Source organism: Salmo trutta, chromosome 27 (genome assembly GCF_901001165.1).
Source record: "Salmo trutta chromosome 27, fSalTru1.1, whole genome shotgun sequence".
Lineage (NCBI taxonomy): Eukaryota > Metazoa > Chordata > Actinopteri > Salmoniformes > Salmonidae > Salmo > Salmo trutta.
In genome coordinates this window covers 7531892-7559706 of record NC_042983.1, presented here as the reverse complement: position 1 = coordinate 7559706, position 27815 = coordinate 7531892, and the positions used below count along the sequence as shown (strand labels likewise).

At 42.3% G+C, this 27815-nt stretch overlaps 1 protein-coding gene across 1 annotated transcript in view; it reads right to left on the bottom strand.

Moving 5' to 3' along the window:
* Positions 1–27215, bottom strand: part of ndufaf2 (NADH:ubiquinone oxidoreductase complex assembly factor 2) — a 35420-nt gene extending 8205 nt beyond the window's left edge. The window contains exon 1 of the mRNA XM_029716499.1: positions 26993–27215. Coding sequence (XP_029572359.1) covers positions 26993–27107 — 115 coding nt within the window. The 5' untranslated portion in view covers positions 27108–27215. The remainder of the gene's footprint in view (positions 1–26992) is intronic.
* Between the last annotated feature and the right edge of the window lie 600 nt (positions 27216–27815).

The window sequence follows — 27815 nt, the reverse complement described above, 5'->3', positions numbered from 1 at the left end:
TTTTTCAAATTCAAAGATGAATACAAGATTATGCCGAAATGTTGGTGGTTTATACCCAACACATTACTGGGAGCTTACAGTGCCTTCAGAAAGTATTCACACCCCTAGACTTTTTCCACATTCTGTACAGCCTGAATTTAAGATGAGATTTTGTGCCACTGGCCTACACCCAATAACCCATAATGTCAAAGTCAAATGATGTTTAGACATTTTTTACAAATCAATTAAAAATAAAAAGCTTTAATGTATTGAGTCAGTAAGTATTACTCTTTGTTATGGCAAGCCTAAATACATTCAGGAGTAAAAATGTGCTTAAAAAGTCACATAATAAGTTGCATGGACTCACTATGTGTGCAATAATAATGTTGAACATGATTTTTGAATGACTACCTCATATCTGTACCCCAAACATACATGTAATTGTAAGGTCCCTCAGTCAAGCAGTGAATTTCAAACACAGATTCAACCACAAAGACCAGGGAGATTTTCCAATGCATTGCAAAGAAGGGCACCTATTGGTAAGCTGGGTGAAAATTTTAAAAAGCAGATATTACATTTGAGCATGGTGAAGTTATTAACTACACTTTGGATGGTTTATCAATACACCAAGTCACTACAAAGAAACAGGCGTCCTTTCTAACGTAGTTGCCGGAGAGGAAGGAAACCGCTGAGGGATTACACCATGAGGCCAACGGTGGCTTTAAAACAGTTACAGAGTTTAATGGCTGCGATAGGAGAAAGCAGGATGGATCAACAACATTGTTGTTACACTGCAATACTAACCTAAATGACAGAGTGAAAAGAAGGAAGCCCATACATAAAAAAATAAAAATCTAAACATGCATCTTGTTTGCAATATGGCACTAAAGTAAAACTGCAAAAAAATGTGGCAAATAAATGAACTTCATGTCCTGAATATAAAGTGTTATGTTTGGGGCAAATCCAACAACACATCACTGACTACCTCTCTTCATATTTTCAAGCATGGTGGTGGCTGCATCATGTTATGGGTATGCTTGTCATCGGCAAGGACTAGGGAGTTTTTTTAGGATAAAAACAAACAATAGAGCTAAGCACAGGCAAAATCCTGGAGTAAAACATGGTTCAGTCAGCTTTCCAACAGACACTGGGAGACAAATGTACCTTTCAGCAAAACAATAATCTAAAACACACCTCCAAATATACACTAGAGTTGCTAACCAAAACAGCATTGAATGTTCCTGAGTGGCCTCGTTACAGTTTTGGCTCAAATTGGCTTGAAAATCTATGGTAAGACTTGAAAATGGCTGTCTAGCAATGATCAACAACCAACTTGACAGAGCTTGAGGAAATTTGAAATATTGCAAAATTCAGGTGTGCAAAGCTCTTGGAGACTTACCCATAAAGACTCAAACTGTAAATCAACGCCAAAGGTGATTCTAACAGGGGTGTGAATACTTCTGTATTTCATTTTCAATGCATTTGCAAAAATTCTAAAAACATGTTTTCACTTTGTCATTATTGGATATTGTGTGTAGATGGGTGAGAAAAAAAAATATTTCATCCATTTTGAATTCAGGCTGTAACAACCAAAAAAATGTGGAATAAGTCAGAGGGTATGAATACTTTCGGAAGGCACTGTACATATAGAAAGTGTGCGATTCTCTTTATTTTTATAGCCTACAGCTTACTCACATATTGGCTTCCTTACCCGTAAGCAGTCTATGAATCAGACAAGACAGCAATCCATGCTTGGGTTGTGTTTACTTCGTCACTGTCTCCAACTTTTTAGCATTAATAGCACAAAACCAATGCAAGTGAATATCCCTGATATTAGCATTTTTCACATTTAATTTCCAAATCATCTTAAAGTAACTTTGAGCTATACAATCATAACACTTTGGGATGATTTGGACATGGTTTTGTGTTATAAATGCTAAACAAAACCAAAGCATGTTTTTTTTTACTGTCTTACAGTACCTTCTTCATCGACTGCTTATATGTTAAGGAAACCAATGTACTAATGTAATTTGGGTGAACTATCCCCATAAGACTACTTTTGAGGTAGGAAAACAACTTAACATTTGTTTGTGTAATGCCCCTTTAAGGGTTGTGCACTGTAATAATGTAGTAGTCTAATAAAACTGAACAAATCTGATTAATCAAACGTCTTGTTACTAAAGAAAGAAAGAGGGCTGCATCAAAAGCTAGGGTGAATGTAAAAAATAATAAATATCACATTTACGTAAGTATTCAGAACCTTTACTCTGTACTTTGGGGCAGTGATTACAGCCTAGAGTCTTCTTGGGTATGACGCTACAAGCTTGGCACACCTGTATTTGGGGAGTTTCTCCCATTCTTCTCTTCAAGCTCTGTCAAGGTTGGATGGGGAGCATTGCTGCACAGTTAATTTTCAGGTCTCAGAGATGTTCGATCGGGTTCAAGTCCGGGCTCTAGCTGGGCCACTCAAGGACATTCAGAGACTTGTCCCGAAGCCACTCCTCCGTTGTCTTGGCTGTGGGCTTAGGGTCATTGTCCTGTTGGAAGGTGAAACTTCGTCCCAATCTGAGGTCCTGAGCTCTCTGGAGCAGGTTTTCATCAAGGGTCTCTGCACTATGCTCTGTTCAACTTTGCCTTGGTCCTGACTCGTCTCCCAGTCCCCGCTGCTGAAAAACAACCCCACAGCATGATGCTGCCACCACTATGCTTCACCGTAGGGATGGTGCCAGGTTTCCTCCCGACGTGATGCTTGGCATTCAGGCGAAAGAGTTCTATCTTGGTTTCCTCAGACCAGAGAGTCCTTTAGGTGCTTTTTGGCAAACTCCAAGAGGGCTGTCATGTGCCTTTTACTGAGGAGTGGCTTCCGTGTGGCCACTCTACCATTAAGGCCTGATTGGTGGAGTGCTGCAGAGATGGTTGTCTTTCTGGAAGGTTCGCCCATCGCCACAGAGGAACTCTGGAGCTCTGTCAGAGTGTCCATCAGGTTCTTGGTTACCTCTCTGACCAAGCTCTTCTCCCCCGACTGCTCAGTTTGGCCTGGGGCCAGCTCTATGAAGTCTTGGTGGTTCCAAACTTCTTCCATTTAAGAATGATGGAGGCAACTGTGTTCTTACGGCCTTCAATGCTGCAGAATTTTTTTGGTACCCTTCCCCAGATCTGTGCCACGACACAATCCTGTCTCCAAGCTCTACGGACAATTCCTTCAACCTCAAGGGTTGTTTTTTTACTATGACATGCACTGTCAACTGTGGGACCTTATATAAACAGATGTGTGCCTTTCCAAATCATTTCAATTTACCATCAGTGGAAATGAAATAATGAAATGATGATCAATGGAAACAGGATGCACCTGAGCTCAATTTCGAGTCTCAAAGCAAAAGGTACTGAATACTTAAGGTCTTTTTTTTATTTTTATAAAATTTGCACACGTTTTTGCTTTGTCATTATGCAGTATTGTGTGTAGATTGAGGAAAACAAATGATTTAATCCATTTTAGAATAAGGCTGTAACGTTACAAAATGTGGAAAAAGACAAGGGGTCTGAATACTTTCTGAATGCACTGTATATAGAGAGTAAAGTTGCAGACCAGAGTGTTATTGATGACATACTTGACCTTACAAAAAGGTTTGGTAACAATGCACATGACATTCATTGCTTTTATACCTGTATTGTAGCCAGGGCTCTAAATCAACATTTTTCATTGGTAGAATTTTTGTTTTGTTTGTTATTGATTGAGATTTAGTCTACATTGCATCTCCCTGAAGAATACATCAATTTCTTTCTTTCTGTGCCACCAAATGTTTGCATAGGTAAAGTTACCAGGTTTTTAGTAGGGCTGCACGATATGAGCAAAAAAAAATAGAATTACGATTTTTCAACCAAAGATTGCAATTTGACTTGCGATATGGATCAAAACACTTGGGTGAACTGTTAGAATCATAGAAATAGAATGATTATTGTAATTGTTGTTTGGCATGACAACAAATGAAAAAGCCAGGTAGGAGTTATGACAGGGTAGGACCCAAAGTGTTTCCCAGGGGATCCTTATCACATTTGATTCAGAACATGCCGTTGCACAAACATGCTGATCTACACCACCACTGGTAGCAACCTGTATTAGAGGTAACGTTTGCTTTGCCCGAGCTAGTGCATTTAGCTAAATGGCATTTAGCAAGCCAGCTAGTTAGTGATTAGCATTATTTTAGGCACTTGTTGCAACACTGTAGTCAACCTTCACTAGTAACACTGTAACCATGTTATTGCATTATAATTGCATACTAATGGAATTAACTGTTGGGATTGGGAAGGACTGTTGATAATGAAATGTAATTTGATTATTTTCCTTATTTTCACTGGTACTAAAAACAAAAGAGAAATGGACTTCTTAAAGTTGTGACAGACTTGACTTCTAAAGAACACAAAAAACATGGTACTGGGAGGGGGATGGGATGGAGCTGGGTAGTTCATGATTAATGTTGTTCTTAATGCTTCAAAATTATATTTTTTGCTCTTGATCAAGTACCATTTGCTCATTTACTAATATTATTATTGTAATAACTCTCCTGAATCTTAGGCAAAAAATTTTTTAAAGTGCAAAATTGTCACCGTGCCATGTTTTTTCTAACTTTACAAGTGTTACGGTAATGAGATTTTTTGTGCACGGTCTTGGAAAACATGTAAAAAAAATAAAAAATTATTCACTCTGAACAGTTATGATTAATTTAACAGACAATTTGAGATGGTATTTTATCCATTACAAAATAGATGTTATTTTTTATTTATCTAGAGTAATACCAAGTTTGTGAGAACGACTCACAACCCCACATACGAGGGAGGTCTGTCTGTCTGTCCGTTCATCTGTCAGAGGTAAACCGCTCTCCGCTCTACTGTCGGTTTCACGGCAATATCGACATTTCATTATACACGTCATCCAATTACAGCTGCAATAGAACCCACAATCAAAACAGATCATCCTAAATACTACAACCAAATCTACAACAACTAAGGTTTCTTCTAGGTTGGAAGTAATGAGACAGTGGTTTGGTTAGATTGAATAAGGTCAGCTACCTCAACATTGACTTTGTTGTCAGGCAAATATTATACCAATACAGGTTATAATATGATATACACAGTGTACAAAACATTAGGAACACCTGCTCTTCTTATGGCAGACTGACAAGGTGAAAGCTATGATCCCTTACTGATGTCACCTGTTCAATCCACTTCAAATCAGTGTAAATGAAGGGGAGGAGACAGGTTAAAGAATACTTTTTAAGCCTTGAGACAGGGATTGTGTGCCATTCAGAGCATGAATGGGCAAGACAAAAGATTTTTATTCCTTTGAATGGGATATTGTAGTAGGTGCAGGCACACCGGTTTGAGTGTGTCAAGAACTGCAATGCTGCTGGGTTTTTCACGCGCAACAGTTTCCCGTGTATATAAAGAACGGTCCATCACCCAAAGCACATCTAGCCAACTTGATACAACTGCGGGACGCATTGGAGTCAACATGGGCCAGCATCCCTGTGGAATGCTTTTGACACCTTGTAGAGTCCATGCCCCAAAGAATTCAGGCTGTTCTGAGGGCAAAAGGGGGTGCAACTCAATATTAGAAAAACAGGCCCACAGAGGTGGTATAGGCTAGTCACACATTGTTAGATTTTGCTGTGCTTCACCAGATTTAGAGGGAAACCATCATCACATGACAAAATGGACCTAGGCCAGTCTTAATGGACCATTTGGATCATTCTCAGACAGGACAATAGGTGGAAATCCCCCACAGTATTTATGTCAGTGGGTTTCATCACAACCACCTCAGAGCAGAGCTCTCAGTATAGGCAGGCTACACACAGAGTATGCCTACCTTCAGTGAATAGCCTACATACCCCTAGCCTAACAGGGATTATTAGGAGTTTTGAGCCAGTCAGTGTGGGGGTGTTTTCTGCTTCCCAGTTTAGAGCTGAACCCTCCCACCCTGTCTTACCCCACACTCCCTCACCTTCGGTGTTCTCGCCCAGACCTGGGGGAAGGGGGAGGGGTGAGGAAAGAGTGTGTGTGAGGAGAGAGTGTGTGAGGGGCTCCTTCTCTCAGTCTGACCCTATGACAGGCTCGCCTCATCAGGGGAAGGCTTAGGCCAAAACATTTATCCAGGGGCGCTGTTGGGGGGGGGGGGGGGGGGGGGTAAGGGCCTGTGACTGGGGCCCTAAAGAAATATTAAAACATTAGGTAAAGCATTTTTTTTTTTCAATATTAAATTATTAGCCTTTCATCATTAATATAATATTTTATTTACAATGTACTAATAAAACTAATGGTTTCTTTTTCTTTTCTTGTTTTTGGCAAAAAGTTAACATCCATAAGCTGAGAAAAACAAGACTGAGAACAAGATATATCTCAAAGTAATGGCTGGATTGCCATAAAATTTGTTGTGCACAATCAAGACCCCAAGTAGAAGAAACCTATTGACCTTTCCTCTAGCGCCACCATCAGGCAATTTCATTTCCATTTTGTTTTCCATTTTCCATTTCCACTTTCACAGCTGCTTATTTTCTAGTTGGTATGTATACTTAGTTTAAAGGTCTGCTGCGGATTTTATTATTTTGTTTGTTATATCATTTTATAGATGATCATTTATTTTAATTGAAGAGTTTAATGTATATTTAATTTAAAATAAATATAAGTTATTCATTCATGTTAAGAGAATTTTCTATTCAAGAATTGTACCATTAAAATTACATTAAGACTGTAAAAGATGGCCTTTAGCACATTTCTTATAGAGGGTATCAGTCTTGCATCAAATAGTGAATTCCACTGTATGCAGAATGTTGCATGCATGTCTGCACAGTGTTATATTCTCACAGCTCACCGTCAGTAAATATTGTGCAGTAAATATTGGACTACAAGAGAGTGCAAGCCTGCAAAGGTAAGAGTTATTTAAAGCTTTGAATGGGTCGATTGGGTTCTGGAGGTGTGTGGTTATAGCAATTGCGTAGGGTTGGTGTGGCCTGTGGTGTTGGGGCCCAATGTGATTATCTTTTCATGGGGCCCAAAATCCCTGGCGGCGCCCCTGCGTTTATCTACTTACCCCTGAATGAAATAAATACTAAAAAGAAACCTTGAATCTCCTTTTTGAGAATGTTCCAGTTACATCATTTAGGCTTGCCTCCCCCTCACTCACCAGGGGGGCACACAGTCCCGTCACGTGCGTACGCACACACAAACAAACAAACAAACAAACAAACAAACAACGCACACACAAACAAACAGGCCCAGATTAACCTGCAGGATGGGAGGGAGGACAGTGCTGCTCACCATGAAGGACGAATGCAGTGCATCAAAGGAGAGGCCATGCACAATCAGATTAAATCCCTCCTCATGAATATTAATGAGCCATCTCACCGGTCTGAGCACGATTCATCTGCGAGGCTGCGATGAGACCAGGTTGAGGGAGGAGCGGAGGGAGGAGGGAAATGGACGGATGAGGGGTTACCGTGGCAGCGAGAGCGGCAGCCAATCAGTGCGTTTCTCCTCTGTTCTGAGGGATGATGTGCTGCGAGTGGGCTCTTTGAAACCTGAACAGACCCTGTTAAACTCCCATCTGCTTCAACACCCAACACACCCCTATGCCTCCACACACACACACACACACACACAGTCCAAAGAAGTTCTACTGAGGGGGACCTGACATGTTTTTTACCCTCTGCAATGTCATCCATGACACAGAACTGGGACAGTACCTTACATCTATCCATCCATCCAACCAGCACTCCGAATCTTGAATTAGTTTCATTTTTTATTGATTATTTTGTCCAGAAGCTTTGACCAGAGCCTTTCTCCTGCCTTTGCTGTGAGCTGGCTGTAGAGTAGTCCTGTCCTAAACCTCTGCACGGCAATGGACAGTTTTACGAAGAGAGTGATCTGATAAGGAGAAGAAATACAGGTGCAGCCCACCTCACCCAGCTAGTATAGTCCACCCTACCCCACTCACATCTTCCCCTCAATATCCTTCCCATCATCCTTTACAACAGCTAATGTGTACTTAATTCGCCACACATCAGCTCTCTCCAGCCGCTACATTCATAATGTAGAGAGCCCCCACCCCGCACACACACACACTTTTCAGTCAGATAAGTAGCCTAGATTATTACGCAACCTTCACATGTAATCTGTAGTGGTGGGCTCCACTCAGAAGCAGCCTGTAGTGATGTCATTGTTCTAGACGTTCATTTCAAGCTTGGCCACCACCTATTAACGCTCTCTAAAGGGTTGTCGGAATCACTCGCCTCACAAACCACTGCATCTTACCGTTATGTTGTGGAACATGGGCTATAAAACAGGTAGTGAAGCTAGTCTTTTTGTACGGATGCTGACCCGTTTCTCGCTCTGAGCTGCATGTTGCGTCGCCCGCCCCAGCACACGATGTCCACGAAGAGAGCTGTCCACCCCTTTCTATTCTCCTCCATCCATCACACCATTCAACAGACCCCTCTCTTTGTCTTTCTGCCACCTCCACCTTCTCTCGCTCTGTACTCATCTGTTCCCACCACCTTCTCATGTCTCCCACCTTCTCTCTCTCCCCCAAATCATCATTTCTGTAAGTAATCCCCCACCTGTCTCCCCCTACCGTCTTATTTCCCCCTTGGTCAGAATAGCCCCTGTATCCATCTCCCTCCTTCCCTGTATCTCTCAGCCTGTCGGTTTTATGAGAATAACGTGAATTCAAAAAGCAGTGGAGCAGATTTGAGGAGCGGAGGAGGCCGTCTGTCTTTTCCGTCTGACCTGTTGGCTTTCTGACAGACAGAAGTGTCAAGCCCTCTCAGTCCAGAACGAACCCAACTGACTCAGATTGATGCCAGCCAGCTCCCTGCAGCTCAACTGGAAAACAGCCTCAAAATAGCCTTATTTGTTTTCTCCTCTCTTCACACATAGGCCCAACGTCTCTCCATCTTCGATCCCCTGTTGAAAGAGGGGGAAAAAAACTAGCCTCGGCAGAAAATGGACTCCTGAGGTAGCCTAGGAGGTTATGCCTAGTGGTGTACAAATAACCATTAGGTCTACATCGTATACTGTAGCCTATGGACATTTCCATGGATAAACACCAATGAGCACCAACACAGAAGTTCATAGGAGCACATCCAATTTGGTGTGAAATGAAAGCGAAGGGTCTACAGTTTTCCACCCAACAAATTTGGGAATAGTTCTAAGCAAAGGCTTTGTTTCCTCGAAAAGGGGTCTTAGAAAACATCTAGCAGAAAAATGATTTAAAAAAAAAGAAAAAAAAAAGGTCCAATGCAGCCATTTTTTCTCAATATCAAATCATTTCCGGGTAACAATTAAGTACCTTACTATGATTGCTAAGAAACCATTTTAATTTAAAAAAATTAAAAAAGCAATTTCTCAAGTAATAATTTTGCTAGGACTGTCTGGGAATGGTTTGAATGGGGAGGGAAAAACGGAAAATGTGCTGTTATTGGCAGAGGGGTTTGGAACTCTTTCTTATGGGTCTATTAAGTAAATTTACCGCATGATGATGTCACCATGGAAGGCCAAAACTCCCTTCAACCAAAACAGGAAGAAATTTCAGGCGGTCTTTTCAAACAGCTCTTACAGTAAAAGGGCATTATAATAATTTACCCAATATTATTCCAACCTCATTGTGCTAATAGTACACAAAACATTAAGAACACCTGCTCGTTCCATGACAGACTAACAAGGTGAAAGCTATGGGCCTGTCATGCCAAAAAGTGTCTCCCCCTGCATCACAATGGGATTCGATGAGTTCTAGATTCTGTTGCTAGGGTTGTTGTTAGAACTTGCAAAATTTTGACCGGCCTAAGTAATTAACCAAAACGTCCGTTGCCATGCTGGTTGATTGGGTCCACTTTACTTCGTAGGGGTCGCAAAGGACAGAGGCCTCGGGCAGAACTGGTTCTATTTCACCTCATAAGTGCTCGCTCAGTCCGCGCAACATTATTACCTCAGAATTTCTCACCAAGGACAGTGTTTTTGACAGCGACTACCTGCTGACTACCTACTGCTTCAGAAAAAAAGAGAGAAGACTTTGTTTACCATATATTTGTCTTTATACAGTTAATCCAGAAAACATTCAGACCCCTTGACTTTTTCCACTTTGTTACATTACAGCCTTATTTTACCATTTTTTTTTTTTTTAAATGTACACACCATAACCCAGGTTTTTAGAATTTTTTGCAAATGTATAAAAAATAAACTGAAATATCACATTTACAGAAGTATTCAGATCCTTTACTCAGTACTTTGTTGAAGCACCTTTGGCAGTGATTACAGCATCGAGTCTTCTTGGGTATGAAGCTACAATCTTTGCACACCTGTATTTGGGGAGTTTCTCCAATTCTCTGCAGATCCTCTCAAGATCTGTCAGGTTGGATGTGGAGCGTCGCTGCACAGCTATTTTCAGGTTTCTCCAAAGATGTTAGATCGGGTTCAAGTCCGGGCTCTAGCTGGGCCACTCAAGGACATTCAGAGACTAGTCCCGAAGCCACTAATGTATTGTCTTGGCTGTGTGCTTAGGGTCGTTGTCCTGTTGGAAGGTGAACCGTCGCCCGAGGTCATGAGCACTCTGGAGCAGGTTTTCATCAAGGATCTCTGAAGAATTGTATCATGGCGCCGGAGAAGATGGCTGACGTTTTACATGCTCTAACCAATTGTGTTTTTTGTTCGTTTTTTTTTGCGCTGTTTGTTACTTTAAAAAAACGTATTCTGTACATAATGTTGCTGCTACCGTCGCTTATGACCAAAAATAACTTCTGGACATCAGAACAGTGATTACTCACCACGAACCGGCAGAAGCTTTTTTTTCCTTTAACGAGTCCGACGTGAAGGACATACTGCTTTCCCGGAAACAGGCCCAAATCCCCGTCATTTGCGTGAAGAGAAGACGAAGAAAAAGAGGACAGAGGTCGGCTGCCTTCTGAGAATTTGTAGGCGATCAAATAAACCCCCACTGCCTTCCGTTCTATTAGCTAACATGCAATCACGGTAAAATAAAATCGACATCCTCCGAGGAAGATTAACTGACCAACAGGAAATTAAAAACGAATAATTGATGCTTCACGGAGTCGTGGCTGAACAACGACATTATCAACATACAGCTGGCTGGATGTATATTGTATCTACCTAGAGAGTTTTCATCTGTATATTTCATAGCTGTCTACAAACCACCACAGACGGACGCTGGCACTAAGACTGCACTCAATGAGCTGTACACCGCCATAAGCAAACAGGAAAACTCTCATCCAGAGGCGGTGCTCCTAGTGGCCGGGGACTTTGATGCAGGGAAACTTAAATCCGTTTTACCTAATTTCTACCAGCATGTTAAATGTGCAACCAGAGAGAAAAAAAAGAAAAGAAAAAAGAAAAGAAAAACTCTAGACCACCTTTACTCCACACACAGAGATGTGTACAAAGCTCTCCCTCCATTTGGCAAATCTGACCATTATTATATCCTCCTGATTCCTGCTTACAAGGAAAAATTAAAGCAGGAAGCACCAGTGACTCGGTCAATAAAAAAGTGGTCAGTTGAAGCAGATGCTAAGCTACAGGACTGTTTTGCTAGCACAGACTGGAAAATGTCCCAGGATTCTTCCGATGGCATTGAGGAGTGCACCACATCAGTCATTGGGTTCATCAATAAGTGCATCAATGATGTCTTCCCCACAGTGACCGTATGTACATACCCCAACCAGAAGCAATGGATTACAGGCAACATCCGCACTAAGCTAAAGGCTAGAGCTGCCGCTTTCAAGGAGTGGGATTCTAACCCAGAAACTTATAAGAAATCCCGCTATGCCCTCCAACGAACCATGAATCAGGCAAAGTGTCAATACAGGACTAAGATCAAATCATACTACACCGGCTCCAATGCTTGTCGGATGTGGCAGGGCTTGCAAACAATTACAGACTACAAAAGGGAAGCACAGCCGAGAGCTGCCCAGTGACACAAGCCTACCAAACGAGACAAACTACTTCTATGCTCGCTTCGAGGCAAATAACACTGAGACATGCATGAGCGCATCAGCTGTTCCGGACTACACACTGCCCTTTCCCACCTGGACAAAAGGAACCCCTATGTGAGAATGCTATTCATTGGCTACAGCTAGGCGATCAACACCATAATACCCTCAAAGCTCATCAATAACCTAAGGACCCTGGGACTAAACACCTCCCTCTGCAACTGAATCCTGGACTTCCTGACGGGCCACCCTCAGGTGGTAAGGGTAGGTAATAACACATCCGCCACGCTGATCCTCAACACAGGGGCCCCTCAGGGGAGCGTGCTCATTCCCCTCCTGTACTCCCTGTTCACTCATGACTGCATGGCCAGGCACGACTCCAACACCATCATTAAGTTTGCCGACGACACATCAGTGGTAGGTCTGATCACCGACAATGACGAGACAGCCTATAGGGAGGTGGTCAGAGACCTGGCCAGAGACCTGGCCGTGTGGTGCCAGGATAACAACCTCTCCCTCAACGTGATCAAGACAAAGGAGATGATTATGGACTACAGGAAAACAAACTCACATGGTCCAAGCACACCAAGGCAGTCGTGAAGAGGGCACGACAAAACCTATTCCCCTTCAGGAGACTGAAAAGATTTGGCATGGGTCCTCAGATCCTCAAAAAGTTTCCACAGCTGCACCGTCGAGAGCATCCTGACTGGTTGCATCAGTGTCTGGTATGGCAACTGCTCGGCCTCTGACCGCAAGGCACTACAGGGTGCGTACGGCCCAGTACATCACTTGGGTCAAGCTTCCTGCCATATAGGACAAGGCAGTGTCAAAGGAAGGCCCTAAAAATGGTCAAAAAGACTCCAGCCACCCTAGTCATAGACTGCAATGCGGTAGCAGAGAGAACAAGCGGTACCGGAGCGCTATGTCTAGGTCCAAGAGGCTTCTAAACAGCTTCTACCCCCAAGCCATAAGACTCCTGAACATCTAATCAAATGGCTACCCAGACTATTTGCATTGCCCACCCCCTCTTTTACGCTGCTGCTACTCTGTTATTATCTTTCCATAGTCACTTTAATAACTAACTCTACCTACATGCGCACATTGACACTGTACCGGTACCCCATGTATATAGTATCACTATTGTTATTTTACTGCTGCTCTTTAATTACTTGTTCCTTTTATTTCTTATTCATATTTCTTTAACTACATTGTTGGTTAGGGGCTTGTAAGTAAGCATTTCACTGTAAGGTCTACACCTGTTGTATTTGGCGCATGTGACTAATAAAATTAGATTTTGCTCTGTTCACCTTTCCCCTTGATCCTGACTAGTCTCCCAGTCCCTACCACTGAAAAACATCCCCACAGCATGATGTTGCCATCACCATGCTTCACCGTAGGGATGGTGCCAGGTTTCCTCCAAACGTGACACTTGGCATTCAGGCCAAAGAGTTCAATCTTAGTTTTATCAGACCAGAGCATCTTGTTGGTCTGACAGTACTTTAGGTGTCTTTTGGCAAACTCCAAGCGGGCTGTCACGTGCCTTTTACTGAGGAGTGGCTTCCGTCTGGCCAATCTACTATAAAGGCCTGATTGGTGGAGTGCTGCAGAGATGGTTGTCCTTCTGGAAGGTTCTCCCGTCTCCACAGAGGAACTCTGGAGCTCTCTCAGAGTGAGCATCAGGTTGTTGTAATTTAAGAATGATGGAAGCCACTGTGTTCTTGTCAGCTGTGGGACCTTATATAGACAGGTGTGCGCCTTTCCAAATCCTGTCCAATCAATTGAATTTACCACAGGTGAACTCCAATCAAATTGTATAAACATCAAGGATAAATCAATGGAAACAGGATGCACCTGAGCTCAATTTTGAGTCTCATAGCAAAGGGTCTGAATACCTATGTAAATAAGCTGTTTTTTATTTTTAATACATTTGCAAACATTTCAAAAAACCTGTTTTCGCTTTGTCATTATGAGGTTTTGTGAGTAGATTCTAATAGATAAGTGGAAGGATTTAGCTATGTACAACCATTTTCCATCTAGCTAGTTGGTCATCTACATGTTGCCATCTATACATCTATCATGTTGAGGTATCTAGCTATAATTTAAACCTGATCAATCAAATGGATAGGTAAAGCAATTATGGTAATTCAAACTGCCCTTAAATAGACACAGAGAAAGGGGAGGGGGGAGTGAGGATTAAAGAGAGTGGAAGACAGCAGTGCAAATGTACTTAAGACTTGAGTATTTCAACAACTCTTCTCTTCCAACTTGTTAGGCAATCACATGTACCTACAGGGGAAGGATGGCCAGCCACACAGGAGGGTGATTTTCACTAAGGAAGAGAAGGGGGCCATGCTGACCGAGATGCATGCTGGCCATTTCAGAGTGAGGTGCATGGTTGCCAAAAATCAACCTACGCTTCTTCTGGCGTGAGATTGTAAAGGATGTGGATAGCTGGGCATGTGAAATAACCTTTTGTTTATAAATCACATTCTTTTATATGTGAAATTATCATGTTTTCAATGAATGTCATATCAGAGAGCACACAATGTTTCAATTTGTCACTTTGTGCTCGAAGGTCAGTACCTGTCTAGCCTGCCAGAAGTTTGAGAGGGCGAAGACTGTGGCGCTGGAGTTGAAGGCCATCAGTTGTTTCACCATGCCACATGGACGGTAAGTGTCACAACTCACATTTTGCCCCGATAAGTTGTTTTGTAATGGTTGCTTTATTCGTTCACAGCAGAGTTCAATATTATAGAACGTGTATGAGTCAGTATCCTTACAAACATCTGCATATTGTACGACACAAATACGGGTAAGAATAAAGTAATCTCTCTAACACTTTAAAATGTTACGGGTTAACCTCATCCGACCCTTCACGAAATCCAGGAATGGCAACAGCTGGTGTCTGACGGCGACCGAACACTTTACCAAGTGGGTGGAGGAAATACCCATTAAGGCCAGTAAAGGAAGATTACGTGCTTAACTCTAAAATGTCCTTCTGTAACCCATTAAAAAGGGTGCTTGAAACCGAAATGTGATTTTCATTTTGTATGATACCCATCAAGGACGAGACTGGCGAGGCCACCAAGGCGATGATGGACATCTTTAAACACCCAAGGTTCTCCTGAGGTCATCTTGACTGACCAAGGTCGTGAACTCTGGAACAAGGTACGGATGTTATAGGTTATATTATGTCACCAATGGATTGTTTTGTTTATTTTTTACAATTAGTTTTTGTTTTTCCCGTCATACATGATCAGACATACACTACATGACCAAAAGTATGTGGACAACTGCTCGTCAAATATCTCATTCCAAAATCATTTACATTAATATGTAGTTGGTCCCCCTTTGCTGCTTTAACAGCCTCCACTCTTCAGGGAAGTCTTTCCACCAGATGTTGGAACATTGCTGCGGGGACTTCCATTCAGCCACAAGAGGTCGGCACTGATGTTGGGCGATTAGGCCTGGCTCGCAGTCTGCATTCCAATTCATCCCAAAGGAGGTCAGGGCTCTGTGCAGGCCAGTCAAGTTCTTCCACATCGATCGACAAACCCTTTCTGTATGGATCTCACTTTGTGCACAGGGGCATTGTCATGCTGAAAGAAGAAAGGGCCTTCCCGAAACTGTTGCCACAAAGTTGGAAGCACAGAATCGTCTAGAATGTCATTGTATGCTATTGCGTTAAGATTTCCCTTCACTGGAACTAAGGGGCCTAGCCCAAACCATGAAAAACAGCCCTAGACCATTAATCCTCCACCAAACTTTACAGTTGGCCCTAAATTGTGTCAGGTAGCGTTTTCCTGGCATCTGCCAAACCCAGATTCATCCGTCGGACTGCCAGATGGTGAAGCGCGATTCATCACACCAGACAACACTTGCGTTTCCATTGCTCCAGAGTCCACTTGTTGAGAGCTTTAAACCACTCCATCCGATGCTTGGCATTGCGCATGGTGATCTAAGGCTTGAGTGCGTCTGCTTGGCCATGGAAACCCATTTATCAAGCTCCAAATTAACAGTTCTTGTGCTGACATTGCTTCCAGAGGCAGTTTGGAACTTGGTAGTGAGTGGTGCAACTGAAGACAGACGAATTTACGCGCTTCAGCACTCGGCGTTCCCGTTCTGTGAGCTTGTATGTACGTTTCCACTTCACAATAACAACACTTACCGTTGACCGGGGTAGCTCTAGCAGAGCAGAAATTTGACACACTGACTTGTTGGAAAGGTGGCATCCTATGACAGTGCCACCTTGAATGTCACTGAGCACTTCAGTAAGGCTATTCTACTGCCAATGTTTGTCTATGGAGATTGCATGGATGTGTGTTCAATTTTATACACTTGTCAGGAACGGGTGTGGCTGAAATATCTTACATTGTCAATAGATACAGTTCAAGTCGGAAGTTTACATACACGTAGGTTGGCGTCATTAAAACTTTTTTTCAACCACTCCACAATTTATGTTAACAAACTGTAGTTTTGGCAAGTTGGTTAGGACATCTACTTTGTGCATGACAAGTCATTTTTCCCACAACTGTTTACAGACAGAGCAATTTCCAAACGCCTGAAGGTACCACGTTCATCTGTACAAACAATAGTACGCAAGTATAAACACCATGGGACCACGCAGCCGTCATACCGCTCAGGAAGGAGACGCATTGTCTCCTAGGGATTAACGTACTTTGGTGCGAAAAGTGCAAATCAATCAAAGAACAGCAGCAAAGGACATTGTGAAGATGCTGGAGGAAACAGGTACAAAAGTATCTATATCCACAGTAAAACAAGTCCTATATCGACATAACCTGAAAGGCCGCTCAACAAGGAAGAAGCCACTGCTCCAAAACCGCCATAAAAAAAGCCAGACTACGGTTTGCAACTGCACATGGGGACAAAGATCATACTTTTTGGAGAAATGCCCTCTGGTCTGATGAAACAAAAATAGAACTGTTTGGCCATAATGACCATCATTATGTTTGGAGGAAAAAGGGGGATGCTTGCAAGCTGAAGAACACCATCCCAAACGTGAAGCACGGGGGTGGCAGCATCATGTTGTGGAGGTGCTTTGCTGCAGGAGGGACTGGTGCACTTCACAAAATAGAGAGCATCATGAGGGAGGAAGATTATTTGGATATATTGAAGCAACATCTCAAGACAATAGTCAGGAAGTTAAAGCTTGGTCGCAAATGGGTCTTCCAAATGGACAATGACCCCAAACATACTTCCAAAGTTGTGACAAAATGGCTTAAAGACAACAAAGTCAAGGTATTGGAGTGGCCATCACAAAGCCTTGACCTCAATCCCATATAAGATTTGTGGGCAGAACTGAAAAAGCATGTGCGAGCAAGGAGGCCTACAAACCTGATTCAGTTACACCAGCTCTGTCAGGAGGAATGGGTCAAAATTCACCCAACTTATTGTGGGAAGCTTGTGGAAGTTTACCCAAAACGTTTGACCCAAGTAAAACAATTTAAAAGCAATGCTACCAAATACTAATTGCGTGTATGTAAACTTCTGACCCACTGGGAATGTGATGAAAGAAATAAAAGCTGAAATGATTAACTCTACTATTATTCTGACATTTCACATTCTTAAAATAAAGTGGTGATCCTAACTGACCTAAGACAGGGAATTGTTACTAGGATTAAATGCCAGGAATTGTGAAAAACTGAGTTTAAATGCATTTGGCTAAGGTGTATGTAAACTTCCAACTTCAACTGTGTTTCCTACCCCCTCCTCCAGGTTTGTTTGAATGGACCAACCAGACCCTCAAGACTGCCATGGGCAAGTCCCTTGACGTGTACCAGGAACGGTGGGAGGACAACATGAAGGTAATTGTCTTTGCACACAACAACAGCGTCCAGGCCTCCACCGAGTACTCGCTCTATCACCTGCTGTACAGACAGGAGCCGCAGCTGTTTACTGAGGTAAACAATGCAATTGTATATACCCTGTCCCCTTTAACTCTGCTCCTGTTCGCCTAACACTGATATTGTTGTCTTCCAATGGTTACCTCGGTGGAAGCCAGCAATCTTCTCCAGTTGGACGGTCGACCACTGAAAGCTCTGACGCCATACACTTCGTTGAAGCCCAATAGACAAAGTATGTGAAGCTTTGGTTGACATTTGAAAAAGCAAGAAATGGTAGTTATGCTGAGCTTATAAACATCTACCTCTTCAATTTACTTTGCCAAAATGACTTTAGGACCATCGACTGTCTGAGCCACCCAGGAGGTATCCCATCCACCAGAGCTAGTGAGTTCGGATCAGTCGGATTCTCTGTGTTGAGTCGGAAGTGGACCAGCTTGTAGTAGGCTATACTTTCAAAAGCTGTTAAAGTACATATCTAATTTATAACAATGCAGTTATCCATACATTTTCTCACAGTAAAGTGTAACCTGTGTGTTTGCTCGTTTACGTCTGTCTCCTACCATGTTCCCTTTAACTCTGCTCCTGTTCACCAAGAGCTAGGGGTTTTGGCCAACACCCAGATCCACCTGATGTCCTCCATTACCAACCACCCTCCAACTTTTCATTACATCATCTACAGCTGCTGTTGTCATTATATCATCTACAGTTGTCTTGCTCTATCATACTGGGCACATAATGTGAAATACACAGATTAACTAAAAACACTAGCACTGCAAAAACTCAGAACAAAAGAGAGCAGCAGTGCCTGGACTTTGCAGTCTCCCTGTTCAAATCCCCCTTTCCGAGACTGGCTGCCTGTTGAGAACAAGTCTATGATTACCATGTGAGTGTACAAATATTCTGTGAAAATAAATTAATGACAACTGTACCAAAAAAAAATCTAAACGTTTATACAGTGGGGAGAACAAGTATTTGATACCCTCCTGATTTTGCACGTTTTCCTACTTACAAAGCATGTAGAGGTCTGTAATTTTTATCATAGGTTCACTTCAACTGTGAGAGACGGAATCTAAAACAAAAATCCAGAAAATCACATTGTATGATTTTTAAGTAAATAATTTGCATTTTATTGCATGACATAAGTATTTGATACATCAGAAAAGCAGAACTTCATATTTGGTACAGAAACCTTTGTTTGCAATTACAGAGATCATACATTTCCTGTAGTTCTTGACCAGGTTTGCACACACTGCAGCAGGGATTTTGGCCCACTCCTCCATACAGACCTTCTCCAGATCCTTCAGGTTTCGGGGCTGTCGCTGGGCAATACGGACTTTCAGCTCCCTCCAAAGATTTTTCTATTGGGTTCAGGTCTGGAGACTGGCTAGGCCACTCCAGGACCTTGAGATGCTTCTTACGGAGCCACTCCTTAGTTGCCCTGGCTGTGTGTTTCGGGTCGTTGTCATGCTGGAAGACCCAGCCACGACCCATCTTCAATGCTCTTACTGAGGGAAGGAGGTTGTTGGCCAAGATCTCGCGATACATGGCCCCATCCATCCTCCCCTCAATACGGTGCAGTCGTCCTGTCCCCTTTGCCGAAACGCATCCCCAAATAATGATGTTTCTACCTCCATGCTTCACGGTTGGGATGCTGTTCTTGGGGTTGTACTCATTCTTCTTCCTCCAAACACAGCGAGTGGAGTTTAGACCAAAAAGCTCTATTTTTGTCTCATCAGACCACATGACCTTCTCCCATTCCTCTGGATCATCCAGATGGTCATTGGAAAACTTCAGACGGGCCTGGACATGCGCTGGCTTGAGCAGGGGGACCTTGCGTGCGCTGCAGGATTTTAATCCATGACGGCGTAGTGTGTTACCAATGGTTTTCTTTGAGACTGTGGTCCCAGCTCTCTTCAGGTCATTGACCAGGTCCTGCCGTGTAGTTCTGGGCTGATCCCTCACCTTCCTCATGATCATTGATGCCCCACGAGGTGAGATCTTGCATGGAGCCCCAGACCGAGGGTGATTGACCGTCATCTTGAACTTCTTCCATTTTCTAATAATTGCGCCAGCAGTTGTTGCCTTCTCACCAAGCTGCTTGCCTATTGTCCTGTAGCCCATCCCAGCCTTGTGCAGGTCTACAATTTTATCCCTGATGTCCTTACACAGCTCTCTGATCTTGGCCATTGTGGAGAGGTTGGAGTCTGTTTGATTGAGTGTGTGGACAGGTGTCTTTTATACAGGTAACGAGTTCAAACAGGTGCAGTTAATACAGGTAATGAGTGGAGAACAGGAGGGCTTCTTAAAGAAAAACTAACAGGTCTGTGAGAGCCGGAATTCTTACTGGTTGGTAGGTGATCAAATACTTATGTCATACAATAAAAAGGCAAATGAATTACTTAAAAATCATACAATGTGATTTTCTGGATTTTTGTTTTAGATTCCGTCTCTCACAGTTGAAGTGTACCTATGATAAAAAATTACAGACCTCTACATGCTTTGTAAGTAGGAAAACATGCAAAATCGGCAGTGTATCAAATACTTGTTCTCCCCACTGTATATTTAAATCGTAAATATCGGCAGGTTGGTTTTCACAGCTGTTTCACAAGGTGTTCATTATTGTAAATTGTAAGGTATCCCTTGATGGTATTTGTTAGTTCCACATTATTCATTGTTTTATCCTAGGACCTACAATATATATATTTATATTTTCAACCACAAAGGTGTACTAATGAGCTATGCGAGAGAAAACAATTAAATCATAAGAGGACGAATGAAATAATACTATTTCAGTGTAGATAAAGGAAGGGCAGCTTAAAATGAAAACATGACAGCCAGACAAGCCAGCGTATGAATCAAAATGGATTTGCATATGGAGTGGAAATTATCTGACTATGATCTGTAAGGTAAGTAACATTGTGTCAAGCAGATTACACTTGTTCTTTGCTATTTCCGAAATGTAGCAATGTTTAAGACATGGATTTCATGTTGTAATGTTAACATGGTACACAAAAGTAGTTTGAAGTAATGTTTTCATCTTATTAGCTAAACAAAGCTTGTTTAAATAGCAAAATTGTCACGGAAATCAGCCTTGTTTGCATAGCGGGGATGAAAAGAATGTAATTTAAGGGGGAATTTTTTGGGCTGGGGGCCATTATTTGGCATGAAAGGCCCCCTGGGTGCATAAAACATCTTAAGTGCTTACCTTGAGGAATAATTTTCCCTTACCTAAGATAATTTTTTAAAAGCTTTGCATAGAGCTCTAAAATATTTCCTTAGGTAAGGGCATACTTAACCCTTAAGGAGTTTTACGGTAGTTTGAAGGCCCGTATGACAGAAAGAGTATCTGGTTACCATGGAGACGGCCTGATTCACTAACTAAACCTCCTTAATGAGATACAAATTCTCTCTCACAAAATGAAAGCTATTTTGCTACAATCAAGACTGGATAACTAAATTTCTTCAGAAAATAAATCAGATTTATTGCGGTTAATTTTTTCCCAACTTGTTAATATTTCTTTCTAGTACGTCAAGCTCTTACAGAGTACATGTAGCCCGCTAGCTTTGTAGCCATGGATTGTGCACCTTCCATTGTTTAGCTAAGTAGCTAGCTCGTTGATGTTTTCCTTTTGTAACCAGTGCTGATGAAAGTAACAGTCACCTCCACAAAAGCTGTTGACATTGATATCCATACTGAATGAAGGGAAATTGACCTTAAAATGTTTTGTGCAACTGACTTCAAGTTAAGGAAATGAAGGAAAAAGATAAGTGGAAAATGTACTTCAGGTGTTTTATGCAACCGGGCCATGATCCGTTATTGATGTTACTTGTTGAATCCACTTCAAAAATCAGTGTAGATGAAGGGGAGGAGAAAGGTTAAAGAAGGATTTTTAAGCCTTGAGACATGGATTACGTATGTGTGCCATTCAGCTGGTGAATGGGCAAGACAAAAGATTTAAGTGCCTTTGAACAGGGTATGGTAGTAGTTGCTAGGTGCACCAAAGCTGCTGGGTTCTTCACGCTCAACAGTTTCCCGTACAGTAGAGAACAAACTAGAGATGGTGGGTGGTGAAATCTTCTTTCTTGTGCTTTTTGAGGTGGAATGACACATTATTAAATCTAAACCTGTTCCAATAAAATAACACTTAAGGCCTGGCTAATGTGTGTCCATAGGAGGATAACATTGCTAGCTGCTAGATGAACTTGGCATGATGATGGGTAAACAACCTTCATTGAAAGCCCAAGCATGGCAACGCTGCCATTCAATGAAGATGATTTAATACCCCAGGCAGCTTTGGTCATAGGCCTCCATGACAAACCCAGTGCTGGCGTTGAAGAGAGGCCTACAGCTTCCTTCATCTCCCCCTGGGGACAGCTTGTGGCTGAGTAAACAGCCATTTGGACCCCAGTCGCTCTCGGCTGTGACTTCTTCCATGGAATATATGCAGCCTGAATTAACGCTCTGATGACACACAGCCATCTGTTGTTGTGTTAAGTGTGCTAAGGCATGAAGTGTTGAGAATTCACTAGCTCGTTCTCTTTAGGTTTGCAAACGTGCACACACACACACACACACACAACCTCCCCTCCCACACTAGACAACCTGAAAAGGCAGAACCAACCGAAAGCCTTTCAGTTTTCACTTCATGGAACAGAGCCTCAGAATCAAATAAATAATAGACAAAAGGGAGAGGATAGTAACAGGAGGACAAGTCAATGCCTCTTTTCTCTCACACAGTGTGGTGCACCTCTGAAGCCCCAGATTCCTCCTCGCACAGTGCACGGACCAATAGATTAAAACTGCATAGCATACAGCACTAAGTGAATAGCACTAAAAATACATCCTTTTCACTGCCACATGAAAGGGGGCTGCCTTTCCCCTGTCCACTATTGAGCAGCCACTGATTCCAAGACAAAGGCTACACCTCCTCAAAGAGGCAAGGGGGAAAAAAATAGCAATCATAAAGGCAATTATTTTCCAATCCGCCTGCAGCGGGCGATAATGTCAGCTCTCCTCTCCGCTCTCCCTAAATAAGAGGGGATGGGCGTCAGTGCCGCAGCCCGGCTGCCATTAAGACAAATGGGCCAATCTCCAGAATGCCTTGCTTTCTTCCAGTCAGTGTGATAGGGCGTCCCTGCAGTGAGGTTGCGCCAGTCTGGGTACATACAGTATAGAGAGACAGAAAGACAGAGGAGCACAGAAAGGGATAGGCTTATGCTCTGTGTTCATACGGACAGAGGCATCGCAGCCCGGTAGCCAGATCTAGGCCGAGTTTGCCTTCAGCCAACTCCTTTGTTGTTGTCATGTTTGGAAACAGATCTGGCTAACCAATAACCACCAGGCAGCCCAGGCTAGGGACATGGAGTTAGGCCTACTTTTCATTTCTATGGCAGAGGCATAGATAGTCTGTTCTGTGTACTCGTTCCATTTATCAGATAGCCAGTCAGAAATACTAAACGAGAAACAAAGCCAAAAGGAGTTAGCTAAAGCTAGAATGGACTGGCAACCAGGCTAAAAGAGGCTCTGTGTACATTTACAAGGGTACTGTAGTATGTTACTGGGCCCTTCACATAACACAACCACTCTGATCTTCTACACAGCTCTGGACAGGCATCAAAAAGAGAGGAGTACAGAGAGACAGAGAGAGAGGGAGAGAGAGAATAAAGTGATAGAGGGGAAAAAGATAGAAGGGAGAGGATAGAGATAGCTTGAACAAAATAACACTGGAATATTTTTTCCAATTCTGTCCTGGGCAACCGAACCGAACATTATATTACTTACGCCCCAGTTTCATACAGCCCAACAGATTGAGAGGGATAGAAAACAGGAGCACTAAAGTACAAAAAATAAATAAATCAAAAGGAGGACATGAATAGGGCCAGGTGAATAGATTGAGCAGATAGTTGAGAGAAAGAGAGTTACCTATGAATTTACTAACGAGAGGGGGAGGGAGAGAGAAATAGTTTCCTCCACCATCTGCGTTACTGTTGTAAAGAGCCTGCAGTCTGTCTGTGCAGTTTAAGATTTCAAAAAAGAGCAAGACATTTGAACTTAATAATACATCCCCTTTATTTCTACAAGGTTGGAGTGAGCGAAAGAAAGAGGAGAGATCGCGTGCGTCAGTGGCGTAGCGCAGTTTCGCAGGGGCCCCGCGCAGTTTCGCAGGGGCCCCGCGCAAGGTAATATGTAATACAAATCTCCAAACTTCTTTTTGTTTTGTTTTATAGCACTACTAAATGCTCTAATTTCGTTAGCATTATGACCCGTTTTCCTAGATTTAGAACATAAAACACTTCTAAAGCAAACATTATCCCTTAGGTCTTGCACGGCAAATACCTCAATTGTTTAAGCATGTGTTGCGGAACAGTGATGAAAATATTTTTTTGCAGAATATTGAGAAGAAAAAAAAGTTTAAGGGGCGTTAGCCATCAGTGACGGAGTTGACAACAGATACTCAAAACAGACATTTGTGTCTTTAAAAATAGAAAGTTTAATACAAACATTCCCAAAATATGGAAAATTATTCATTTGAAAATCCCCAATAAAACAACCATTCTTGCAGATTTGTCCGCACTCTGACGGAGTTGAGTTGACGTTACGCAACACTTCAAAAGGTGATTTAAAAATGTTTTTCACACAGTAGCAATTTAGTTTTCCTCAGTTGCTTTATGACTTTAAAACCATGTCACATATTTGAACCAAAAAGCATATTCTATTTTAATCTATCAGGCAGAAGGAGTTGACCGTTTATAGTTGTGACTATGGTGATTCCGATATTGTTCGTTTAAATCTATCAAAAGTAGAGAACTTTACAGACCGTGAGTGTTCTCGTTGCACTGCATGTAATGAGGACATGGGGTGGGAGGGTGTAAAGCGTGTCGGGGCTACGGGGTTGTGTGCTACGCCAATGGTGTGTGTGTGTGTGGTAGTAGCTGAAGACAGTGCAAAGCTCTGGCCTCCCTGTAGTGAGGAAGAGTGGAGAATCAACCATTATGACCCGTGTCATTACACAGCCAATATGTGATGACATAAGTGTGCATGTACTTGATGCCTAGGCTATTCATGCACGAGAGGTCCCATTGGGAAATCACCGTAGGCCTAATGACTGAACAACAAAAGACAGGCCTCTACGATGTTTGAATACCCAGCCACCTACATGCTTTGAAATAACTTACGGATAACTTCAAGTTCATAAATAAAACGAGGTGGGCAAAGGTCTAGCAAACAAACACGATGACAACAACAACAAGGCAACAGTACACATGTCATCCCCCACAAATGACGCAGTTAGTGAGTGAATGGGTGCCAGGCCAATATCTCCTCGCGAAATCCTACACCACGAGAGGGAGATCATCTTGGTAAATTAATAAAGCTAACATGGGTTTACGGATTGAAAATGCAGTCCTAGTCAAACCATTTCAACAGGACGTGTGTGGGCGGACTGGAGCTCTCACTACATCGAGTCGCTGTCAGTCGATGCTGTAAAATGTGGGCCTTCCCTGTGGCTCAGTTGGTAGAGCATGGTGTTTGCATCGCCAGGGTTGTGGGTGCGATTCCCACGGGGGTCCAGTACAAAGAAAAAAAAAATGCATGAAATGTATGCACTCACTACTGTAAATCGCTCTGGATAAGAGCGTCTGCTAAATGACTAAAATGTAAATGTAAAACGTTAAACCCTTACCGTGTACCTGTGTTTGTCCTGTGTAAAGTATTTGTTTGCAGAAATCCACACCAACTGTTTCCTAGTTTCTATTGCTCTAAAATGGCAACTCAGCGCAAATGCCCCAGTTTAATCTCAGATTATGTAGGGTAATCTACGTTTTAGAGCAATTGAAACTAATAAAAGGTTGGTGGTTGTATTTGACAAAGGTTTTATTCAAAAGTATGGATTTCAGCAAACAAAGACAGGCCCGACTTTACATAGGACAAACATGTACGCGTTTAAGATTTTACAGGTATCAATTGACAGCGACTCAATGTAGTCGGAGCTCCAATCCACCCACACTAGTCAACGCTCAACTCCCTTGTACATTGAGATTTCTCAGCAAAGATCAGGTCGCCCCCCATCCATACTAACCGGATTCATTATGATCTAAAAGGCTAAACTGATCCTAAATCTCCTCTCTCCTGGATAGTATTGACACGTGAAAGGACTGGGTGAATTTCAATCACATTGTTTTGCATTTTTCAAACTAGATGCTGAGACAACACACACTCCTTACGTTATAAATTGAAGAAGGATGCATCTCTTCTACAATGTCAAGTCATTGGTGAAGGAAAGGGGACGAGGTAAGGAAGCTAATTCAGTCTACAGAACAGCCTGAATGTCCTCGACCTTGCCTACTAAGGACCTTGCTACCTGAGGGACAACAGTGCCTAGTCACCACGGCTAAGTCTGCTGACTCACATCTGAGGCTTGGCTTATATATTAAGCTACATACACACTATCTTTCTCAGCTGAGAAATCTGACCTCGTTCTACATCCTCATAAGAAGGTTGAATGGAAAGAGTCTGAAGAGTAGAGGGAGATTAATTTATTGTAATTATGTGACAGGGTTGCAGTGCCGTATTTTGATGGCATTGATGATGGGATGTTTTAACAGAGATGGGCTTCACTGAGCTTTGACGTGTCAAATGTGTTTCAATTAACACACAAGGAAGAGGAGTGTATGGAATTTATTGAAGAAACTGATGTGATTTGTTTGGGATATATCAAAACAGGTACACGTACTCCATCTAGAGGTCATATCTTACATGAAACAAAAAGCGACAGCCAAGATCTCAATAACATGTAGCAAAGAGAACAGAATTCAATGCCACTAATGTAATAATCTCGATTAAAATTAAAATGTGTAGGAAGATTTGGTCACGGTTTGAGCTAGCTATAATTGTACATATTGAAACGAATACTTGTTAGCTAACATAGCTACTGTTACATTTGCTTACTTTGTAGCCTATGCCATTTACTGTAACGTTAGCTAGCCATCTAAACGTGTAGCTTCTAGTTAAAGTATATGGCTAATAAAACTGGAGAATTCCAGAAGACAGCTAACGTTACGTGTAGCTAGTTATGTAGCTAGGACAACAATAACGTTACAGAGGTGGCTGTCTAGGTCAAAGTTTCTAGGGATGAGGTAGCTAAAGCGTTAGCAACTTACCCGTCCAAGTTTTTTGCTCGGGCTGCCAGTAGTATTTATTTCCGAAATGGTCGGTGCCCACATGTTCTTTTATCACCCCAAAGCTCCGGCGTAATAGACCCCCAATCCTGCTCATATTGAGAAAATATGATCTAGCTATCGGGCTCGTATTTTTCACCACACAACCTCACCTATCAACGCACGTTCAATTGGATTTGTTGTTTATGCAATCTCCCGTATCTAAAAACAGACAACAGTAAGATATGTTTTAATTGGATGACAGAATCAGAGGAACCAATCAGTGCACTTGTTATACCAGCGTTGGCTCAAAAATCCTGACGTAACAACATGGCCGCGCATACCCCTTGTTGGCTGGAGCTATACTAGCTTGCTAAATGAGTTTAAATAAGACAGAGCGTGAAATTTGACTGATTCAAATTATTTATATTGACTTTTATAAATCCAGATCACAGAGATTTATTTACACAAAAAACGTTAGCAAAACTGGCTTAGTAGCTAACGTTAACTATATTGAATTTGTACATGGTTAGCCAAGCTAATTATGCTATGCTAGCTTTAGAACAACCATAACAAACAGTCATGCTAGCTAGCTAAATTATTGAAATATACATATATTGAGGGAAGTTGTTTGGGTTTCTAACAGCAAGACAGGCTGGACTTGACGACACACTTTGCCTGAGACGGGCAGGGTCAACAGTGAGGGGGAAAGTTGGCCAAATCATCAGCCCATCTGTGAACACTATTCTATTGTTTCTCTGATGGATTCCCTTTTATACGTGAGTTTGAAGGATGCTCGTTTCCTGATGAGTAAAATCAAATCAAT